Consider the following 19,210-nt stretch of genomic DNA (forward strand, 5'->3'; position numbering starts at 1 on the left):
TAAATCCACTCACAGAGAAAATAAACCTCCAGCAGCTGAGTTTACACGCTTTCAAGCTGAGAATCCACGGCCAGAGTGTTCCAATTCAAGATGGTCCTCACTTTAACATCCCAGCAAGTCTGTTTTTTCAGTTCTAATTACTGCACTAACTGAACTTAACTTTAATTATGAACGTCACAGATATTAATTATTTTCAACTAAATATGATTTCAATTCGAAAGAAAATTCGAATTAAGCTGAAAAAGCATGTACAAAGGCATTGTAAACTATGTCAAGTGTAAGTCAGTTCGGAATTTTAATACGGAAGTTAATGTTGAAAAGCAAAACGTAATTTAACATAATATAAGACATTTCAAGCAATTATTGAAAAATTCTTAAACAGGATTTTTAGATGATTCAAAAAAATCTTTTGCGCTTCAACTTACAGAGAAACTTAGCGTCAAAATTTAGCGTCCTTGTAACGTAATTTAACACAAAACATTTCAAGCAATCATTAAAAAATTTCTAAAACAAAATTAGATGATTCATAAAAATCATATAAGCTTCAACTTACAGAAAAACTTGGCGTCAAAATTTAGCGTCTTTGTTTAGAAATCGCCTCGTATGTAAAACACGATTCATCGAAGATAAATGTAACTATTATAACACGTACTTTTAAATCTTTATTCGTTTCTTCCATTGGTCGCGATTCATTGACAATAGAATTTTAACAACTTGTACTCTAACTTCAACTAACTGACTTCCCAGATTCTTGTTTTATGAAGTAATAACTAAAGTAAGAAATTTTTAGATAAACAATTTTTCAGTGCAAGAGTAGGTGTGGTTTCTTAATAAATTGTTTTCACACGCTTATGCTAATATTTGAGGGCACCTGCTCTAAAAAACCTTCTCTGCCGCAAATCTGAAAAACATTCTTACAAAGTCTCGGTTTCAAAATTTACTTGAATTTTGAGGATCTCCCGAAAAAGGAAACTACAAACAATGTCCCTGCGTAGGAAAACAGTCTGTTTTTCCCTCCATTCCAACACTCGCTCTGACCTCGTTCCCAACTGGGCTTTTCCCTGAAAACGAGGTTGCACTCGCACCAGATCCTTTTTCAGCGTTTCAACTAGAGAACTGAGCGTCAACTCCAATAAGGATTTTTGTTTTCTTGCAGTGACGAATCACTGGAAGCAGTGTGTAGGTATTACGTGTGGCTACTTACTCTTTAGTTTTGTTTCGCCAAGCCACATAACCCTACATTTTCTGCCACTTTCGTCCGTCAATACACACCGTCTGTCCTCGAGTTTGAACCTATTCATTGAATCTCTTCAAATAAAGTTTCAGTTGCAGCTATTCGTGTGAGAGGAGAAAGCTTGGAGATCAAAAATGTAGACAAAGGTTCAGACATTTGTACTTGGAAAAAATTCATGCCAACTTTATTCTATTCCATCCTTTATAAGCAAATTGTATTGGTAAATACGTAGTCACCAAATAATTCAATTCAGTTTTTTTAATTGTGTTGTCTTCTGAAATTAGTTATCACTTCCACGGGACTAGTTTCAAGGCAAACAAGTTTCCCCATAACGTTTCACCGATTTTTATCCTATTTCAACTATTTATGACTAGTGGTGTTGTAGGAAACAATGAATTTTATTTTCTTGTGATTCTTGATTTTCCCTGAAGAGGTTGAAAGATGGTAAAACCACTTGAATAATCACCCAAAATATCATTCCCCCAAAACAATCAAGTTAAAGCAAAAATGTAAAATGAGTAAAGTGATGGCTTAATTTAAACTGAAAAAAGTGTGCATGAATTCCTTACAAAACTATAAAATTTAAATTAGCACGACTTCATGCAATTGTAATTCTCTACATAGATACAAGAGTAATTATATTGGTACAGCATTTTGCGTGGTGAATTTTTTGAAAGAAAACCTAAACTAGTATCTTGCTATCATCACATAAATACAAATGTCAGTAAAACCTCAGTTCGTTATATTAATATGGAATATGGAAAGGAAAATGAGGATGATGGCCATCTCGAGGAACTTTCTTGCCATTCTCCTAAAAAAAAAAAAAAAAATCAAAATCAATAATCTCCATACCAGTAGCCATACATTTTTCTTAATATCACTTCAGAGAATTGTTGTTAAATCACGATTTATTGACCAAGCGTGAGGATATTGGTAGAGTTGTTTTTTTTTGCGTATTTATTGGCCAAGACAGAGTCGAGGTCACATCGTACATAATCACACATGCTGGTGAGCAAGTTGCCCACTGGGACTTCCGAAACAAAGGCAGGTCCAGGTGGACTGGTACGAGTTGCATTGTTTTGGAAGTCCCACTGTGCAACTTGCTCACCAACATGTGTGATTTTGTACCATGTGACCGGATCGTGCAAAGGGCCTATCAGTAACCACTGTTATTACTTGGTCACATTTGCAGGGCTCGAAAAAAACTCGTATTCCAGCTTACCGTTGGGACAAGTATCTCCCATATACTGCTTGCCCTGGCAAGTCTTAGTTTGCTCTTTTAATGATTAAGTTGGCAGATGACTTGCCTGATTCCTTACCTATAGGGCAAGTGAGAATGAAAAGGTACTTGCCCAGAAGGAGAATCTACTTGTACCAGATGACTGGACGACACTGTTTCCGAACCCTGATTTGCAACAACTATTGAAGCCCAAGCACAATCAACATAGTGTTTTACCTCTATCATAGGAATGCATGCTCTCCAGGGTTTGTTAAAAGATTCAATAACCTTCATGTCATCATCAGAGAGTTCAAAATCAAAAACCTGTATTCAAAAATACATAAAAATGTTGGAAATACAGACTACACCTAAATTAACTGACAGAACTTATATACATGTATATATTAAATATTCTTTTCCACAGCCAATCTCCTCTCCAAGTGGGAGAGAGTCTTGCATAACAAGTTGATTAATAGACACTTTCTGGGATTATCACCCAAGACGAGCTGAAAAAGCAGCTGAGTAGTATGTAGAAGACTACGAAGATGGGCCGAGTTTCATCTAAACGTTTAAAAATTTAAACCTTTGACTTAATTTCTCAGGCTTCAGACCAGCACTTGATTTTCCCTTAAAACTGTAGCCCCAACAGTATACTATTATATAATTGCAATGATGATAATAATTACATTAATGAAATTTATTGACAGGGAGATGACACCTTGCTCCTGTCTCTTTGGAAGAGACACTCCCCACAACTGTTAACTACTAACAGCTTTGGGTAATCTGCATGTATGTAAACAGGGTAATGTTTTAATTAACAAACTTACCTCAAAGTTGCTTTCAATGCGAGCGGGTGTAACACTCTTGGGTATAACAGATACACCCCTCTGTACTTGAAAACGGATGCAGACCTGGGCGGGGGACTTGCCATATTTATTAGCAATCTCCAGCATCTTGGGATCATCCATCAGTGTAGGTTCTCCTGGCTTTGCCCAAGGACGATCAGGTGATCCCAGAGGACTGTATGCTGTCACTATTTAAAACAAACAAACAAACAAACAAACAAACCTATATCATGTATGCAAAGGACTGCAGCGTCTTGTTTCCAGAAGTTATAATTTTTGGACCCCAAGAATTCATTCAGTATGGTGTTTTGGATATGGTGTTTTGACAACTTGTGTCTGTAAAGAGGGCAGGAAATGAAAGTGGGCCCTTCCTGGCTTCCTGCGGAGTGGGGCAAAAACCTTGAGCCCTTTTGGGCTTTAAAAACAGTAAGAAGAAGAGAGAGGCCAACTTACCAGCTCCCTCCTCTGGATCTGTCACTGACCAGTATAACATACTGTTATGTCATTTCACCATATTATATCTCTTGAGCAGAAAAGTACAGACCACAATAACAGAGTCCTGTTTGCCACACAATGATCATGAGTCTTTGACTGATCTCAAGTGAAACAGTTCGTCTTCCTTCTTAACCTCAGGGTTTTCTTGTATTCTTATTGGTTATCTTTTTATACACCCGTAAAGTTATAGCATCAAATAATTTGCCGACCATCTTGCGTTCAAAGTAATTTGTCACATAGCACTGCAGAGACATGTAGTAGGTATAGATTCAGTGTGAAAACAGCAGTTGGCGGTCAACATTTGCCAGCAATAACGCACCATTACCCTGTGTTATGGTGGATTTTGTAATGTTGCCTGCTCAGAGACTTAAAGAAGGGAGCAGTACTGTTTCACTGTACATAAGATGTCACATGCCCTTACAGTAACTAATGGAATATTACTAACAGAACTGGAATATTCAATTCAGAGTAAAATACTTACCTACAATATCTCGTTCCTTGCAATGCCTTATAAGTTGAGCTTGATTAAGGTAAGGGTGACACTCAACCTGTAAAACAGCAGGCTTTATTTGGGCCTTTGATATGATGTCATCAACTTGTTTGCTGTTAAAATTCGATAGACCTAACAAAAAAAACAAAACACAACAAAAATAGGAATATGGATGGGAAAATCTGACCATAACAGACTTACCAATGTATCAAGTAATATTATTATATAAAAGTTAGTGGTATACCAAGTGGTAACAAAATTTTAAAAACAATATCCAACATGAGAGGATGTTATTTTTGATAACATTTTTGTCCCTTTACCTGCACTTAAATTTGTTGGTGTATGATCAAAACATCTTCCTATCTTCTTCAGAAGTCTTCAGCAATGTTGGGTTATCTTCTCAAATCTTCCAAAAACTTAGGAAACGTTTTGGAAAATGTTTGGAAACATTCTTCTGGTCTTTGGACACATTTTGGAAAATCTTTGGGAATCTTTGGAAAATGTTTGGAAATCTTCAGAAAATCGCCAAAAATGTCGAACGTTACTTATTGTGAGAATTTTATATAATAAAAAGAAAATTACACAGTGGCTTGGAGATACATAATTTCTCTTCTTGTGTTGAAAAATATTTCTCTGCACCAGCACAGCCATGCAATATCCTCTATATATTATGAGCTTGGGGGAAGTCCTGCCTAATTCTTGGTGTACTGCATAAAGCCATTCTGGATCAAGTTGTCCAAGGATCTAAGCTTGAATGCTGGCTGCCGCTAGGGTTAAAGTGAGAGTGTAAATGGGTACCAAGGACAACTGACAAAATCCTAGAGGTAGCTTGCAAGAAACTAACAGGATAATGACTCATGAGCCAGGAAAAAAACATCCTAGGCAACTCAACATTGACCACAAAATATTTTTTTTCTACCAGACCATGTAGGCTTTAAGCCAGAATTTGAAAAGTGGCCATCCAAAATGTGTTATAGGGACTGCTCAAATGAGCAATTTTTAAGGCAGCATACGAAAAATAAAACAATTTTCTATAGAAAGTGGCAGTCCACAGGATGCCTGGACACCCATCTAGCTAAAAGCCTGAGTCCATGGTTTATGGCTTACAATCCCTTCAGCTTCCTTTGCAGGTCATCAACACGTTTCTGTACGGGGGGGAATTATTACATGCATATATTTTGCAGGAAAAATAAACTAAAATATTACCAATTGCTCTGACAAGCCCGTCATTCACAAGTGCCTCCATAGCTTGCCAAGTGTCACATGGATCATGATAAGCATAGATCAGCTTGCCTCCATCATCCTTAGGGAACCGCTCTTCACCATCTTTTAAAGCGATAGGCCAGTGAATGAGGTACAGATCAAGATAATCCAGTCCCAGGTCAGCAAGAGTGTCCATCAAAGCAGGACGCACATCACTGGGGTTGTGTTTTGTATTCCATAGTTTAGATGTGATAAACAAATCTTCCCTACTGACCTAAGAAGAAGGATGACTGTTTAAACTTTTTGCACTGACATTACATTTTCTAAAACTCGTGGAAGCCAATAGCTAGGTCTGCCAACTGAAACAACACCCCCCCTCCCCCCCCCCCCCCACTAGGGTAAGGTAAAGTCTGCAATTTTGAGCCAAGTGACCCATCAGGCTGGGGCTTATCCCGGTTTCCGTAGCATGAAGTGACTAAGAGCATTTCTACTTCCCCCTGGATGGGATCCTAGTCCATCGCAGGGTTACCTCCAGAATTAAATTTGCCAGTACCCATTTATACACCTGGGTAGAGAGAGGCACTGTGAGAGTACAGTAAAGTGCCTTGCCCAAGAACACAACACAAAGTTCCCGGTTAGGGCTCGAACTTAATGCCAACTTAATAAGTAGATAATTCATTTCAGGTTGTTTTTCAGGTCAGATAAAAGATAACACAGGGGCTTCAAAAATTCCCCAAATTTTTCACTCAGAATCTGTTTACGTCCCCCACCCCACTCCCACTCAATTTCAGCCAGTCAGCCCACAAAAGCTGTAGCCTGCAAGCAGGTTCTCATTGTTAGTGGCACAAACAAAGCTGTCGGTGAACAAAGAGAGAGTCTGTGAGCTAAGCAAGGCAGTGAAATTGAGAACCTGCACTGATGCTTTTGCTTTCTGAATACAGCCCCTCTAAAGGTGTCAAGATTTTGACAACTCACTAGCTTAATGTATCATATTATTAGCCAATAGAAATTGAGAAAAAACATCAACAAGCGTGATGGCAAATCGCACGTGGAGGGTTTAGTTTTAGTTATGCAAATAGCGCTTGTGTTTTGCCGCTCCCAAAGTTGGACAAATCTTTGACATATTTAATCACAACAAAATCTACACAGGGTGATTTTCTGTCCTTTACCTGATCCTGAATCATGCTGGTTAGCAGGCAAGTTACTATCATTACAGTATCTGAAATGTTGCCCTTCACGAGCTTTCTTGGTCATCACTACAGCAGCAAACAGCTAAAATATAAAACGTTTACTGTATCCAGTTGGCATAACTACAAAAACATCCCTTCCTTCTGAAAGACAGTTTCCAGCTTTTTCCCTTTCTTGTTTTAGGTCGAACAGATTATTTGCTTTGATGGAAAGTCTTCAAAAAGCTTCCAGGATAAATCCCACACTTGGATTCTTGGACGCCAAGCCATGTTAGTGTTTGATAATTACTGCTGGTTTTGGTCATATTGATAGGACCTGTCATTTTTCACCAATCAGAAGGCTGCCTTAGTGGGCAAACTCACTGTATTAAAAAACAATGCCTTCCAAGCAGGCTCTCATTTCTTGTGCCAGGCCCCTCAGTGGCTTGCTTTGCACGCTGACTCATCTCTCACGACTTTGCTCATCGACTTTGCTCCTGCAATGTTTGAGAACCTGGTCGCAGGCTACACAAAAGCTGAATAGGCCCTTTGCAGCTAGACAATCGCAATCTACTTTTCATAAAATTATGGGCTATAACTTAAAGAATGCCAGAAATGGAAAAAGCCCGGCATTAAACAATGAGATTTTATGACAGTTTGAATTTTTTAAAAAATTAAGAGTTGTCGGAGGGCAAGACCTTGCTCTCCAGCAACATTTTCCATAAATGTCCCAAAAATTTAAACTGTCACATAAACTTACTCTTTAATGCTAGGGGTCTCAAACTTGGCAACTTTGCTATCGATATGTCCTTTCCATTTCTTTCCTTAATATAATTTTTTTAGCTTAACATTTTGTCACGTGACCCCAGCTGCAAAGGGCCTACGTATACAGATCTACGCTTTCCCTACCGTAGATCCAATGCAAGACTTAAGAGCCTCTCCTACTTCCTTTTCATTACCATACACTGCTGCACAATCGATATGTCTGTATCCTGCCTGGATCGCTGTCTTCACAGCATTGGCGACCTCGCCCGGCTTGCTTTTCCATGTCCCGAGTCCTACGGTTGGAATCGATCGACCATTGTTCAACGTAATAGTTTCCATTGTAAGTTTATAGTAACGTGATAGAATTCTTCATTCAAAACTTCTAAGACGAGTATAGATTTCAACTGATAACTGCACTAAAACAACTAGAACCAAATAATTAACTCAGGGAGGAATGACGAGAGAGAACGCAGTGACAACACTTTGTCTGAGGCGCGGTAACAGGCGAGGTTACTCGGATGATTTTTCAAAGTGTAGGACTGGGACCCAGTAAAGCAGTTATGGAGAGCCTCTTCCAGGCGTAAATAAAGTAAATAAGTAAATAAGTAAATAAATAAATAAATAAATAAATAAATAAATAAATAAATAAATAAATAAATAAAACGCGCGGCGAGACCTCTCGCCGCCCTTTTTTTTTTTATTTTTTCAAGCGCCGTTTTTCAAGCTGCACCCCAACTAACTGAACGCCTGGAAGAGGCTAAACAAGAGGAAAATACGGAAAATCCTACCTAAAAAAATAGGTCCGCAGTGCCTACTTGAGGGCTTGGCTGGTTGCTTTGAGTCTAGTTGGTTGGCCGGTTGCTTTGAGTCTAGTTTGTTGCCTGGTTCTTTTATGTCTGGGTCAGGGGGTTGGCTGGTTGCTTTGACTCTGGTTGTTTGGCTGTTTGCTTTGAGTCTGGTTGGTAGGCTGGTTACTTTGAGTCTGGTTGGTTGGCTGGTTACTTTGAGTCTGGTTGGTTGACTTGTTACTTTGAGACTGCTTAGTTGGCTGGTTGTTTTGAGTTTGGTTGGTTGGCTGGTTGCTTTGAGTCTGGTTGTTTGGCTGTCACGGTTGTCTTTCACTCTGGTTGGTTGGCTGGTTACTTTGAGTGCGAGTTGGTTGGCTGTTGTCTTTGACTTACTCATACAGTGGAAAGAAGCAGAGACCAAGCTTCGCAAACTTTGATTCTGACCTACTTAGTCTTCATTTCGAAGAGCTTCGACGATATTTCCGAGTCTTAGGGACTTTAAACTAACTCGCGGAGACCTCGACATGAAAGTATCTCGACGTTAAAGTAGTTTGCGAACGTAGTTCACAAATGTAATAATTGACCAAAGAAGAGGTTGGGTAGTTATTCAAGAATGAGGCAGATTTAGCCGAATCAAAGATTCAAACTTCAAAGAAAATGTTGAACTTTATTCTTTAGTCTCGAAAACAGTTATAAAATAGTTCGAGATGTTCGGTTACCCTAGGTGGTACAGGTTTTCTAGATCTGACCCTTTTAAAGTTTCTTTAATGAACAACAAACTTTGTTCTTTATCTCGGTATAGTTATATATTGGGTTTAAATCTTGTCGCGTTCACTTGTACAGGACTTTGTGGTGTTTCTACGTTTGTCTGATCAAGAAAATATCGACTATTGAAAATGACCACAAGCCTCGGAACTCCAAATTGTTTGACTCGCAATCCGTACAAAACAGGATTTACAACAGAGCTCGCACACAGTAGGAAATCGGAAAGCTTTTTGCTTACAAAAAAACACGAAGTTCCGACACAATTGCAGTGGCGGATCTAGGGGTGGGGCCCGGGGGGCCCGGCTTCCCCCCTTATTTTGGGTGAAAAAAGAAGAAATCACAGAAGGAAGAAAAGCCGGCAGGGAAGCAAAACAAAACCGGACCCCCTCCTTAGCTCAAGGTCTGGATCCGCCACTCAATTGTCACACGTCGACGAGATTTTTGTCAAAATAAAGTAGGGAATCTGTGTCAAAACCAAAGCGAGAAGAATTAGGAAAGTAGTAACCTTAAATTTTTCGCGTTTCAGATTTCGTAGGAACAGGTCAGCTTTCTGCATGGAAACCTCTTGGCCTAGGAGAATCCTTCTTCTTTTCCAGAGAACAACGCAGTAAATCGCCAAGTATATGACTGCAATGGTTGACAAGGGGAATGTTGTAAATGCAAGTCAATGGTGTCGTAAATATCCTTGGGAATGTCAGAAAGCTGAATTAAACTAAACAACAAACTGTAAAGCCAAATTGCTATGAGGACGACGATGCAGTCTGCGTTTCTTACGGAACAACGATAGAAAATTGGACAGGAGTACCGCAAGAAGCCTCTAGATCTCAACGGACAAAGCAACAACTAATACTGTAGCTGAGTTATCGACAAAATAATCCATAATACGGTCAAAGTAAGTCTCCCCATTTTGATTTTTAACACAGTAAAACTCATCCTTGGCCGATGTTGTGTCACCGATCGCGCCGACAAGGAAGTCGTTTGCTGCTAGTCTGGTAATTAAAACCGCGAATGGACGTCTGAAGCACACAAAGAGTAAAAGGCCATTGATTCCGAGCGCTAAAGTCGATGCGATTAAATGAAGAGAGTCCACTGTAGAACATACGCCGACTCGCAACTCATCAGAAATACCGGAAAATGTTTCATTAGTCATGATTGGCCGTAGCATAGTGATACACCAGGATATTCTCCGATGCCAACGAGCGGATGAATCAACTCGGGAAGGAGATTTTCCTTTGCTCGGTTGTTTTACACCTAGCGATCTATTTGAAAGTGCTCCAGAGCTTTTGTTTTGTAAAAAATATTCGGATACCAAAAGTAACCTGTAAAATCTCCACAACTGATTACTCATATGCAACTCACTTTTTCGCATTGGAATTCTGGCAGCATTTTTCTTCAATTTGCCTCGCAACATTGTTGCATTGCAAGTTGAAACACATTGTTGCGCGTATTACCACGTTTGTGACCAATTTGTCTCGCAGCAAAATACAGTGTTGCAAGTTGAGGCAACATGTTGCGCAAAGTAGACTCGAGTTCTACTTTCTGCAACAAATTTTAGTTTTGCTGCACTGAAGCTACAACTTCTCTCACAATAAATTTGAATTCAACGCTTGTGATTGGCTGTCGCGAAGCGCGGCAACGCGGCAAATAAAAAAAAAAATGGCGGACGGTGAAGACGAGCCTGAATTCGAAGTAGACCAGTAACTCTCGGAAAGTCATAAAGCTACCCTGTACAAAGACATCGAGGGCTATCATAGTCTTTGGGACACCTCGTTTGTCCCTTCAAAACAAGCAGGAAAAAAGGCAAAAGGCTTGGAAGAACTGTCGCAACAATACCACTTTTCGCCTAGCTACCTGAAACGACACTGAGCTTCATATTGAGAGAACTTCGCTGGCACGGAAAATTAAAAAGAAATTGACAGCCCGAGGTCGAAGTGGAACTTCGTCGAAATGCTAAATTTTATCAAAGAAGGCGCCATCTTTATTGACACACGATTCACCAATTATACCTGTAGAATTCTGCAGCCTTGCAACACTGTATTTTACTGCGAGACAAGTTGGTCACAAATGTGGTAATAAGCGCAACAATGTGTTTCAACTTGCAATGCAACATTGTTGCGAAACAAGTTGAAGAAAAATGTTGCCCGTATTACCAGACCTTAGGCCCAGTTCATACGTCGCATTTCTGCCGTGTCGAATTCAACTCAATTAAGTGCGACAGAAATGCGACTGCGGATTCATACGTCGCGCTTGTGTCGCACTTAGTTCAAAATTTATACGATCGGGTATGTCGGCCAGCGGAAAATGTTTTAAACGTAGAGTATTCGATATGGCGGACGAAGATACTGAGAGACGAAGGACTTTAATTTTGCGAAAAATTGTCCGCCAATGCAACGAAAAGGAGAAGGCTGACAACGGAGCAGTATGTGTTGTAATATATTCGGGTTGCATTGGGTCGAGAATGGCCAAGTTTCTTCTTTTCTTTGGCGGGAAAGCATTTACGCATGCTCAGTACATTAACATAATGTATGCATTAGATTCGACACTGCAGAAATTCGACGTCTGAATCGGTGTCGCATTTCTGTCGGATAATGTGACAAGACCAGTCGAACGTGCGGCAGCTGCAGAAATGCGGCAGCCGATTCAGACGCCGAATTTCTGTCGAATTTAATTCGTTGAATTGAATTCGACACGGCAGAAATGCGACGTATGAACCGGGCCTAAAGGACCTTCAAGCAAACGGCTTAATTGCCAATAATTAGAGGGTGCGATGATCCGCATTGTTGTAGTCGATAACCAGCTGAGAAAGAAAGAAAGAAAGAGACCTTCACTTGAAACCGGACATTCACCTGAAACTTTCCGCTGCTATCGGCAAAATTTTCACCGCAGTTGGATGATCTCCTATGTTAAATCAGACATAATGTAAATTCTCGGTTGAAACTCTGCATTTGAAATTTTTGCAACAACTTTTAGATTTACATCTACAGAGGCAGCAAAAATCGTTACAAGATGTCTCCTTCGCCGACTTCTTTCTAGTTCTTTGGCAATTTCGCTGAACGAACACTGAACGAAGATATACTTCTCACGGCATGTTTTTGCCTCGATACTTGAAGAGTAGAGCAATTTTGTTCAGGATATCTCCCGGGGTTATTGATAGCCTGCGAGCAGGCTCACGTTGGAGCACAAGTGCGCGCGGCGAGACGAGAAAGCGTCTCTTCCCCAGACTCCTTCCCGTCGGATCGCTTTGCCCTTCACTGCTCTTCGCCGCTCGCGCGTGTGACTCAAAGGTAAGCCTGCTCGCAGGCTACGCACGACGGACTAAGCGAAAGAGGGACTACTCGTAGTCTAGCTCTACAGCACAATCATAAACATTTATGTGGAAATACAACACTCAGTGAGAACCTCAGATCTGTGTTTTGCACTTTCAGACCACGTTTAACCTTCTCTCTGAAGATACAAAAAGAGACGGATCCGAATACTCCTGAGTAGGCAGGAGTGATGCTCAATACGCGCACCATCTAGCCAAAAGAAACTGGTTCTAGACATACACCACTGATGTGGAACGGTGTTCAGATGTTGAAAAAAGTTTACTGAATCTTTGACCTTTTCGCGTCTTTGATAGTATTGTATGTTGAACTATACACGAATGAAACCTCTAAGGAAAAAATGTTATGATCATTCAACCTGAGATTTTGTGCAACTCGTAGTCGGTAAACGAAACTTGCGCACGCTGTCGAACCTGTACACAACAAACCGTCTGTAAACATTGTTAACTGTAAACCTGCCTGAGCATGCAAGCAAATTATGCATATGTGACAACTTTATTTTTAGCCCTTGACCCTGTCAACAGGTTTGACCAATTACATTCCGGTTCCCGTGATTTCCGCCTCTGTCAATCACGCAAAGTACTTACAAATGGAAAACTAGCAAAACAAGTTTTAAATGTCTCTGAAGCAACCAATGACAGTCGGCAAAATCTTTGGGTGTATCCGTGTGGGTGTATCAAATGTTTATCTGCTAATACTGCGCGTGCTATTGTCGAGTTTGGGTTGAACTTGTATCTCAATAAACAACTTAGACCGAAACAATGGCCGAAGCTCCTAAGGAATCAGGTAAGAATTTTCTCATACATTCACATTGCTATAGGCCTGATCGAGATTGATCCAGATTATTCAATTGTAGATAGAAATGCACCAGACGCAGTAATGCGTTCAGTTTTAGTTCAGTAATTACGCTATCAAAAGATACATGGCTACTTCACGTCCGATACAGTTAGTATGGTCATAGCAAAATCATATAATAGGCTGACTGATACCTTTTGCTCATTTAACCTTTAAAAAAAATGTAAAAGATTAACAAGAACCAGTTTTCGTTTACGTCGTGGGCGGCATTGTACGATAAAATACATCACTATGACTGACCAATGAATTCTATATCAAGTATGGTATGTTGCAGTACGATTCAAACCACTAGAACGAGATATCGTGTATATTCTCGGGCTAGCTTTGAAATGAGTACTGTAGACATGTTAATATTTCACCTCATAACATGTAGAAGTGTGCAAGAATGTGACATTGGTTTTAATAGTATTTTGGCTGCGGCCGTAATATTGTAATAATAGTTTTGAATAGTTTTAATCAATATTTAATTTGTGATTTTTACTTGATGAATTGTGATATTAGCGTTGTTTAGTTGTTAGGTTCTCATTAGCTATTAGGTGGAATACCTGTAAACCAGCTCTCAAGCTAAGCGTATATCCACGTTAAATAAAGCATTCATTCAAGCATTCATTCATTCATTCATTCATTCATTCCTTCATTCGCATTCAAGCATTCCTTCACTCATTAATTCATTCATATCAACAGATACTTAGAATTACGGCTCATTTTCCGCCTTCAGTTGGCGGCAAAAAACACGAATGCGGAGCGGGGAGGGGGGCGGGGTGGAAATTCTAAATGAGGGAAGTAGCTTTATAAGTTAGCAAGAGTGTTGACATTGTAGTGAATTGGATTACTACATGTGTACATGAAATGAGTTTTCTCCGTATTGGTGACCAAAACAAGTTTGCGTACAAGCAGAATTCGCTTATTGTCAAATAGCTCCACATTCTTGAGACATTTTAAAAATATCTCACTTATCATTTGGATACCAAAGTAATTTACCCCAAGAAGGTGCAAGATCAAGTGCTAGTCAAATATGATAATACGATTTCGTTTGACACATTCTTGGCTTTATATATCACCACATTTTGTTTCCAAAGTAGTAAACCTTTTTGGCTAGCTAGTTTAGACTGAAAATGGTCTATACTTTTTGTGCTCCTCCGTCTCAAAGTATAATACTATTAAAAGGGATACAAATGAGATACGAAAACGTTCATAAGTTGTATTCTAAAGAGAAGCAATTACTTTGGCTAAATATTTATTGAACTAACTCGCACACGTCCATATAAATGTTTTGATTGTACATTCAAACCAGATGTATTACTGACAGCTGAAACGGAGTTATTTTCTTTTGACTGACATTGTCAATTAACTATGTCAGCTGTGGCATAGTTGGCAATACAATAGGTGATCATATTCTGAGTGAATAAACAACATAATCTGTTTCGATTTTTCAGCGATGAATGTGTTTATATGTTTTGTTTCTTTTTCTTTGACCTCGACTCAACTGTCACCTTTATCTTTAATCTTTATTACTCGAGACGTCACGTGACAAAATGAAGTCTTGTCAGTGACCCTTTCACTACCAAGATCTGAAAGCGTGCTCTTTAAATCGGTGACCATACAAACCTTTGTTGGGTTCCATGAGAATTTGGCATTATGTCAAGACATTATCCCCTACTTGGTTTTTTTCCTAATTTTCACTGCTTACCTTCGTGACACTGATTGCATTAAAATCGTAAGGAGAATTTATATGTTGGTCACTCGTAGGAGTGAAAAGATTAAAAATTGTCTATGGTACCATGAGATCCGTTCAGATTCAGGTTCTCAGTCCCTTTTGGCCTGCGAACGCCGAGTTATTTCAAGCCTGTGTACCTGGCGGTTCAATCCCGTACCCAGGGCCTCTCTTTTTCCCGCCCCCTGGAGCGAGCGAGCGAGAGAGAGAGAGAGAGAGAGAGAGAGAGAGCCTGGTTTAATTGGGCTGGTCACGTCAGCCTCTGCGACAAAACTGTTTCCATTGGGGTAGGGTCAACATAAATTTCTTTGCAGTCAAAGAAATGGAATCGCTACCGCACACGGACAACAAATGAAAGATTTGAAAGGCTAGTCTCACTGGAGAGTTCAACAGAGATATATTTTTCTTACGAGAGCTTTTATCGAGCTCATGGAAGGCATCACGATGATTTGAATTCGAGCAGGATAGTCTCAAAACCGCTTTCGCTGTTTCATAACATCAGACACACATCGTTTACTTTTAAAGTAGTATTTTTATTTACCATTACGTTGCATTACGTGAAATATAATTCTTGACGAGCTACATATGTGTCTAAATAAAATGTAATTTATCAAAAGGACAGAAATATGATAGATACAAGCGTGATGCCGATGCGCAATTGGTGTAAACAAATTTTATAGCTGCAGAAATCGGTCACCGTTTATGCCATAAATCAAGCCAGAATTTTCGGCTAATCGGCCGTGTGATAACAAGAAGATCGTTGATCTTACAACCGCGCTTTTAAATTTTAACTGTTTTGTTAGGACAATTAAAGCCTCTGCGGGCGAGCGTATTACCTCTTGTCCAACATTTAAGATTTGCATGACTTGTATAAATATCTTGCGATCAAACATTCACGGCGAAAACCATGCTAAAAGCAGCAATACTCAAAAAGCAAGCGTTTCTAAAGGTGATGGACAAAACACTGACCCCTAATGGACTAACCAAATCGACTACCCTAAAATGGACTACCCCTAAAAAATATTATTTCAGATGAGTGGTATGTTAAGAAGCTGCGATTCATATACTTACACTGCACGGAGGATGCTTTTCTTTTCGTTCCGCATCGCCTTCAGCCGCCATGTTCACAGATTAAGGAGCTCGGTATACTTGGCGCTTTCCAGTCGCTCGCATAATTTTTACGTGTTAAATTTGGGTTTCATTCGCCGAAATTCTTGGTTAACGAAAGCTCTCTTTCAAAAATAGTGTAGAATTCTTCTTCATCGGGTGACAATCCCAGTAGAACGACAAGTTTTTAGTTTGCACAGAGATTCGACATTCGAGCATTCGACATTCGAGCGAGCAAGATGACCCTAACTTGTCCGCTCAAGATTTCCCCGGCCGCTTTGTCTCGCGAAAACAAAGAAATGGCTCTAAGTCGACTTAAATAGTTTTGTGACTTCTGGGCAACGTTTCCCTTTGCAAAAAAATTTACTCCAGCACTTTTTTTTACATCAATGGAGTCGAAAAGTATCCCAACCGTACGTTTTAAGATGGCCAAGACGAGTTTCTGGGATTTATTTTGCAACAAGAACCGGCAAATACAAAACGTCTGGCCATATAATAAAACCTTTATTGACCAAGCTTGCACGGTCAAGATGGCTGGATAGTGGCCTCGTTCTTCTTTTTTTTTTTGCGTTTTTCTGGAACTCGACTTCGTCGGTCTATAAAAACACACAAAAAGAACTTAGCCAATGTCCAGCCATCTTGGTCAATAACGGTCGATTCCATAGTGCGGTGCTATCTCATCTTGGGATATTTTCATTTTTCCTTCAGCTCCGCTCAAGGTATCAAGAGAAACTGAAGCCAAAGCATTCTTCAACAGGATCGTTACTCCTTTTGTTGACAGCTCACCGGGACGTGGCCTGTTAGACCCGCTTATGGTGCATCTTATAAAGGATGAGGCGCAAACGAAGGAAGCTCACGGTGGGAAGATTGTGCCAGAAGAACTCATTCGTACGCCGGTTTCATCCGTCCAAGAAGTTGTTAATGCTGTTCTGAAGGCCAAGAGCGAAAAGAAAGTCATTCGCGTCGTTGGATCGGCACATTCCTGCGATGCGGCCATTTTTCCTGTGGATGGCGTCACTCTGCTGTTGACGAAGGAGCTGCGACAAGTAGAAATACTGCAGGTGAAAAAAGAAAAGGGCAAGAAATGGTTGTATTGTCGTATTGGGGCGGGTTGCTACCTTGGAAGGGATCCCCTGGATCCTACTTCAAGCATGGAGAACTCAGCTTGTTATCAGGTGTCAGTTCAAGGTTTTGGCTTTCCCGAGTTAGGAGGAATAATCCAGCAGTCCGTTGGCGGCTTCATCATGACAGGCTCGGCCGGAGGAAGCTTACAGCACAGCTTTTCTGATGTCATCCAAGAGATCGAGTTCGTGGACGGTAACGGACAAGTTCAAACGGCTAAACCTGGAACAGACCTTTGGTGTGCAGTAGGTGTTTCCATGGGGCTCTTTGGTGTCATAACCCGAGTGACATTCCGTCTTCCCCCGATGCAGTTTGTCACAGGGACGGAATCTGATCACAAGTTCGCCGACTCCATGCTTGGACCAGACAAGAAAGGGCAGAGCAAGCTGAAAGAAAATCTCGAGAAGCACGAATACATGCGAGTAAACTGGTTTCCGCAAAAGGAAGTAATGCGTGTCCAAGAGTGGGTGGCAGAGCAGTCTTTCAAAAACAAAGATCTTGTCCCCTACAACTCCATCTTATCCAACACCCTTGCGGCAGGTATGGCGGCCCTCGTCCTGTCCATCTGCAATTTTCTTCTGCAAAAGCCAGATCCAACACCCCTGGATTATGACATCATCGGTTCCTGTTTGCGTCAGTTTGTACCCCTTAACAAGAACCCAACGTACTTCTACGACGTATGGTATCACGCTCTGCCCATGGACAACGAAGCGCACGTGGACTCCATCATCAGGGTGGACTTCACAGAGATCTGGGTCCCACTTGACCAGTGTCAAACCGTCATGGACAAGCTCCAAATGCTGTTTGCCGAGAATCAGAAAGCGGCCGGCAACTTTGCCACTGAGATCTACAGCGCTAAAAAGTGTCCTTTCTGGCTGAGCATGTCCTACAACCAGGACATGGTGCGAGTGGATCCCTACTGGTGGGCGTACAACAAGGGTGACCTCAGAACGTACTTCTCGTACTTCTGGGATGTTCTGCTAGATATTCCTGGAACCCGTCTTCACTGGGGCAAGTACCTTCCACTGCCAGGTCAGAAGTGTGGAAATACCACATTCAATGCAGAATATCTGAAGGAAGTGTACCCTAAGATGAATGACTGGTTGAAGCTGCGAGAAGAGTACGACCCTGACCAAGTGTTTCTGACCGATTATTGGCGTGGCATCCTTGACATAAAACCCAAGAGTCAGTAGAGACTTCATTGAACAATACGGAGACGAGTGAATAAAACTTGATACTTTTACTTTTGTTTTTGCAGGACGTTGTACTGCTAGAGAAGACTAGAATTCGTATGTTCTTTCGCGGTCAATAACTATTAGAGCGCTTTTCGTTTGAGTGTCGTAAAACCAAAACCAAAGTAATCACAACGGCCAATCAGAACAAAGGTAGATATCACAAGGAGTCAATCAGGGCTCAAAGTAAATAAATACAAATAACCGGCCAGAAGCGCGCGAAAACGCGAGTGACGAAGTCGCGATTGGTTTTGGTTTCGCATCTGATTGGTTGAGAAAGTGGCGTAACTTTTCTACGCCAATCACAGAGCGTAGTAAAGTAAAACCAATGCAATCTTGGATTACTCTCGAGACTCAATTGAAAATTGCTCTAATAGCTTGCTGCTGAGCACAGTGTGGAGGTATTACCAGGACATATTTTTACATGATTTCTTTTAATTATTGCTAGCAAAAACCGTCCCTTAATATGTTATTAGAAGGAAACTTGTCAGGCTCGCAAAAGCGGCCGTTATAGATATTTTTTCAAAGTGTAAACTATAGATTTGTATCTCTAAATATTAATGTTTTGAAAAGTTATTGCATCATATCCCGGTCTTAGAACCAACGATTGGGAGGGTATCAGCCCATCTTGAGTTTGATACATTCTCTACGTTTCGCTCAGCATATTTAATCAAGGAGGTTTAGAGTTTGCCAATCATACGGAAAACTATAGCGACCTGTACACGAGTTCCTTTCATTTTGTTTGCTGTTTCAGTAAAGACGAGCGAAACAGTTATGAAGATTTTCAAAGGTGATGTTAGTAATAATGTTCAAACTATATGATCAAAACTCCAAAAAGAGACCAATATCTTTCTTCTGTCTGAGGCAACTACTCCGCTCCTCCCCCC

General features: G+C 40.5%; 2 protein-coding genes and 1 pseudogene across 2 annotated transcripts; 1 reads left to right on the forward strand and 2 right to left on the reverse strand.

Moving 5' to 3' along the window:
- Nucleotides 1–1,389: 1,389 nt before the first annotated feature.
- On the reverse strand, nucleotides 1,390–7,993 carry LOC145467571 (aldo-keto reductase family 1 member A1-like). The gene is made up of 6 exons (XM_081451131.1): nucleotides 7,562–7,993; nucleotides 5,490–5,760; nucleotides 4,275–4,415; nucleotides 3,281–3,486; nucleotides 2,691–2,777; nucleotides 1,390–2,045 (listed from the first exon to the last, which is right to left on the reverse strand). The coding sequence occupies exons 1-6, from the start codon at nucleotides 7,754–7,756 to the stop codon at nucleotides 1,980–1,982; spliced, it is 966 nt and encodes a 321-aa protein (XP_081307257.1). The 5' UTR covers nucleotides 7,757–7,993; the 3' UTR covers nucleotides 1,390–1,979.
- A 1,014-nt stretch (nucleotides 7,994–9,007) lies between these two features.
- Nucleotides 9,008–10,120, reverse strand: LOC145467309 (uncharacterized; annotated as a pseudogene).
- A 2,872-nt stretch (nucleotides 10,121–12,992) lies between these two features.
- LOC145467846 (L-gulonolactone oxidase-like) lies at nucleotides 12,993–19,201 on the forward strand. The gene is made up of 2 exons (XM_081451455.1): nucleotides 12,993–13,079; nucleotides 16,678–19,201. Exons 1-2 carry the CDS (start codon nucleotides 13,055–13,057, stop codon nucleotides 18,282–18,284), a joined length of 1,632 nt encoding a protein of 543 aa, XP_081307581.1. The 5' UTR covers nucleotides 12,993–13,054; the 3' UTR covers nucleotides 18,285–19,201.
- Nucleotides 19,202–19,210: the final 9 nt, after the last annotated feature.

The sequence above is a fragment of the Orbicella franksi genome, chromosome 14, assembly GCF_964199315.1.
Source record: "Orbicella franksi chromosome 14, jaOrbFran1.1, whole genome shotgun sequence".
NCBI classification, from domain to species: domain Eukaryota; kingdom Metazoa; phylum Cnidaria; class Anthozoa; order Scleractinia; family Merulinidae; genus Orbicella; species Orbicella franksi.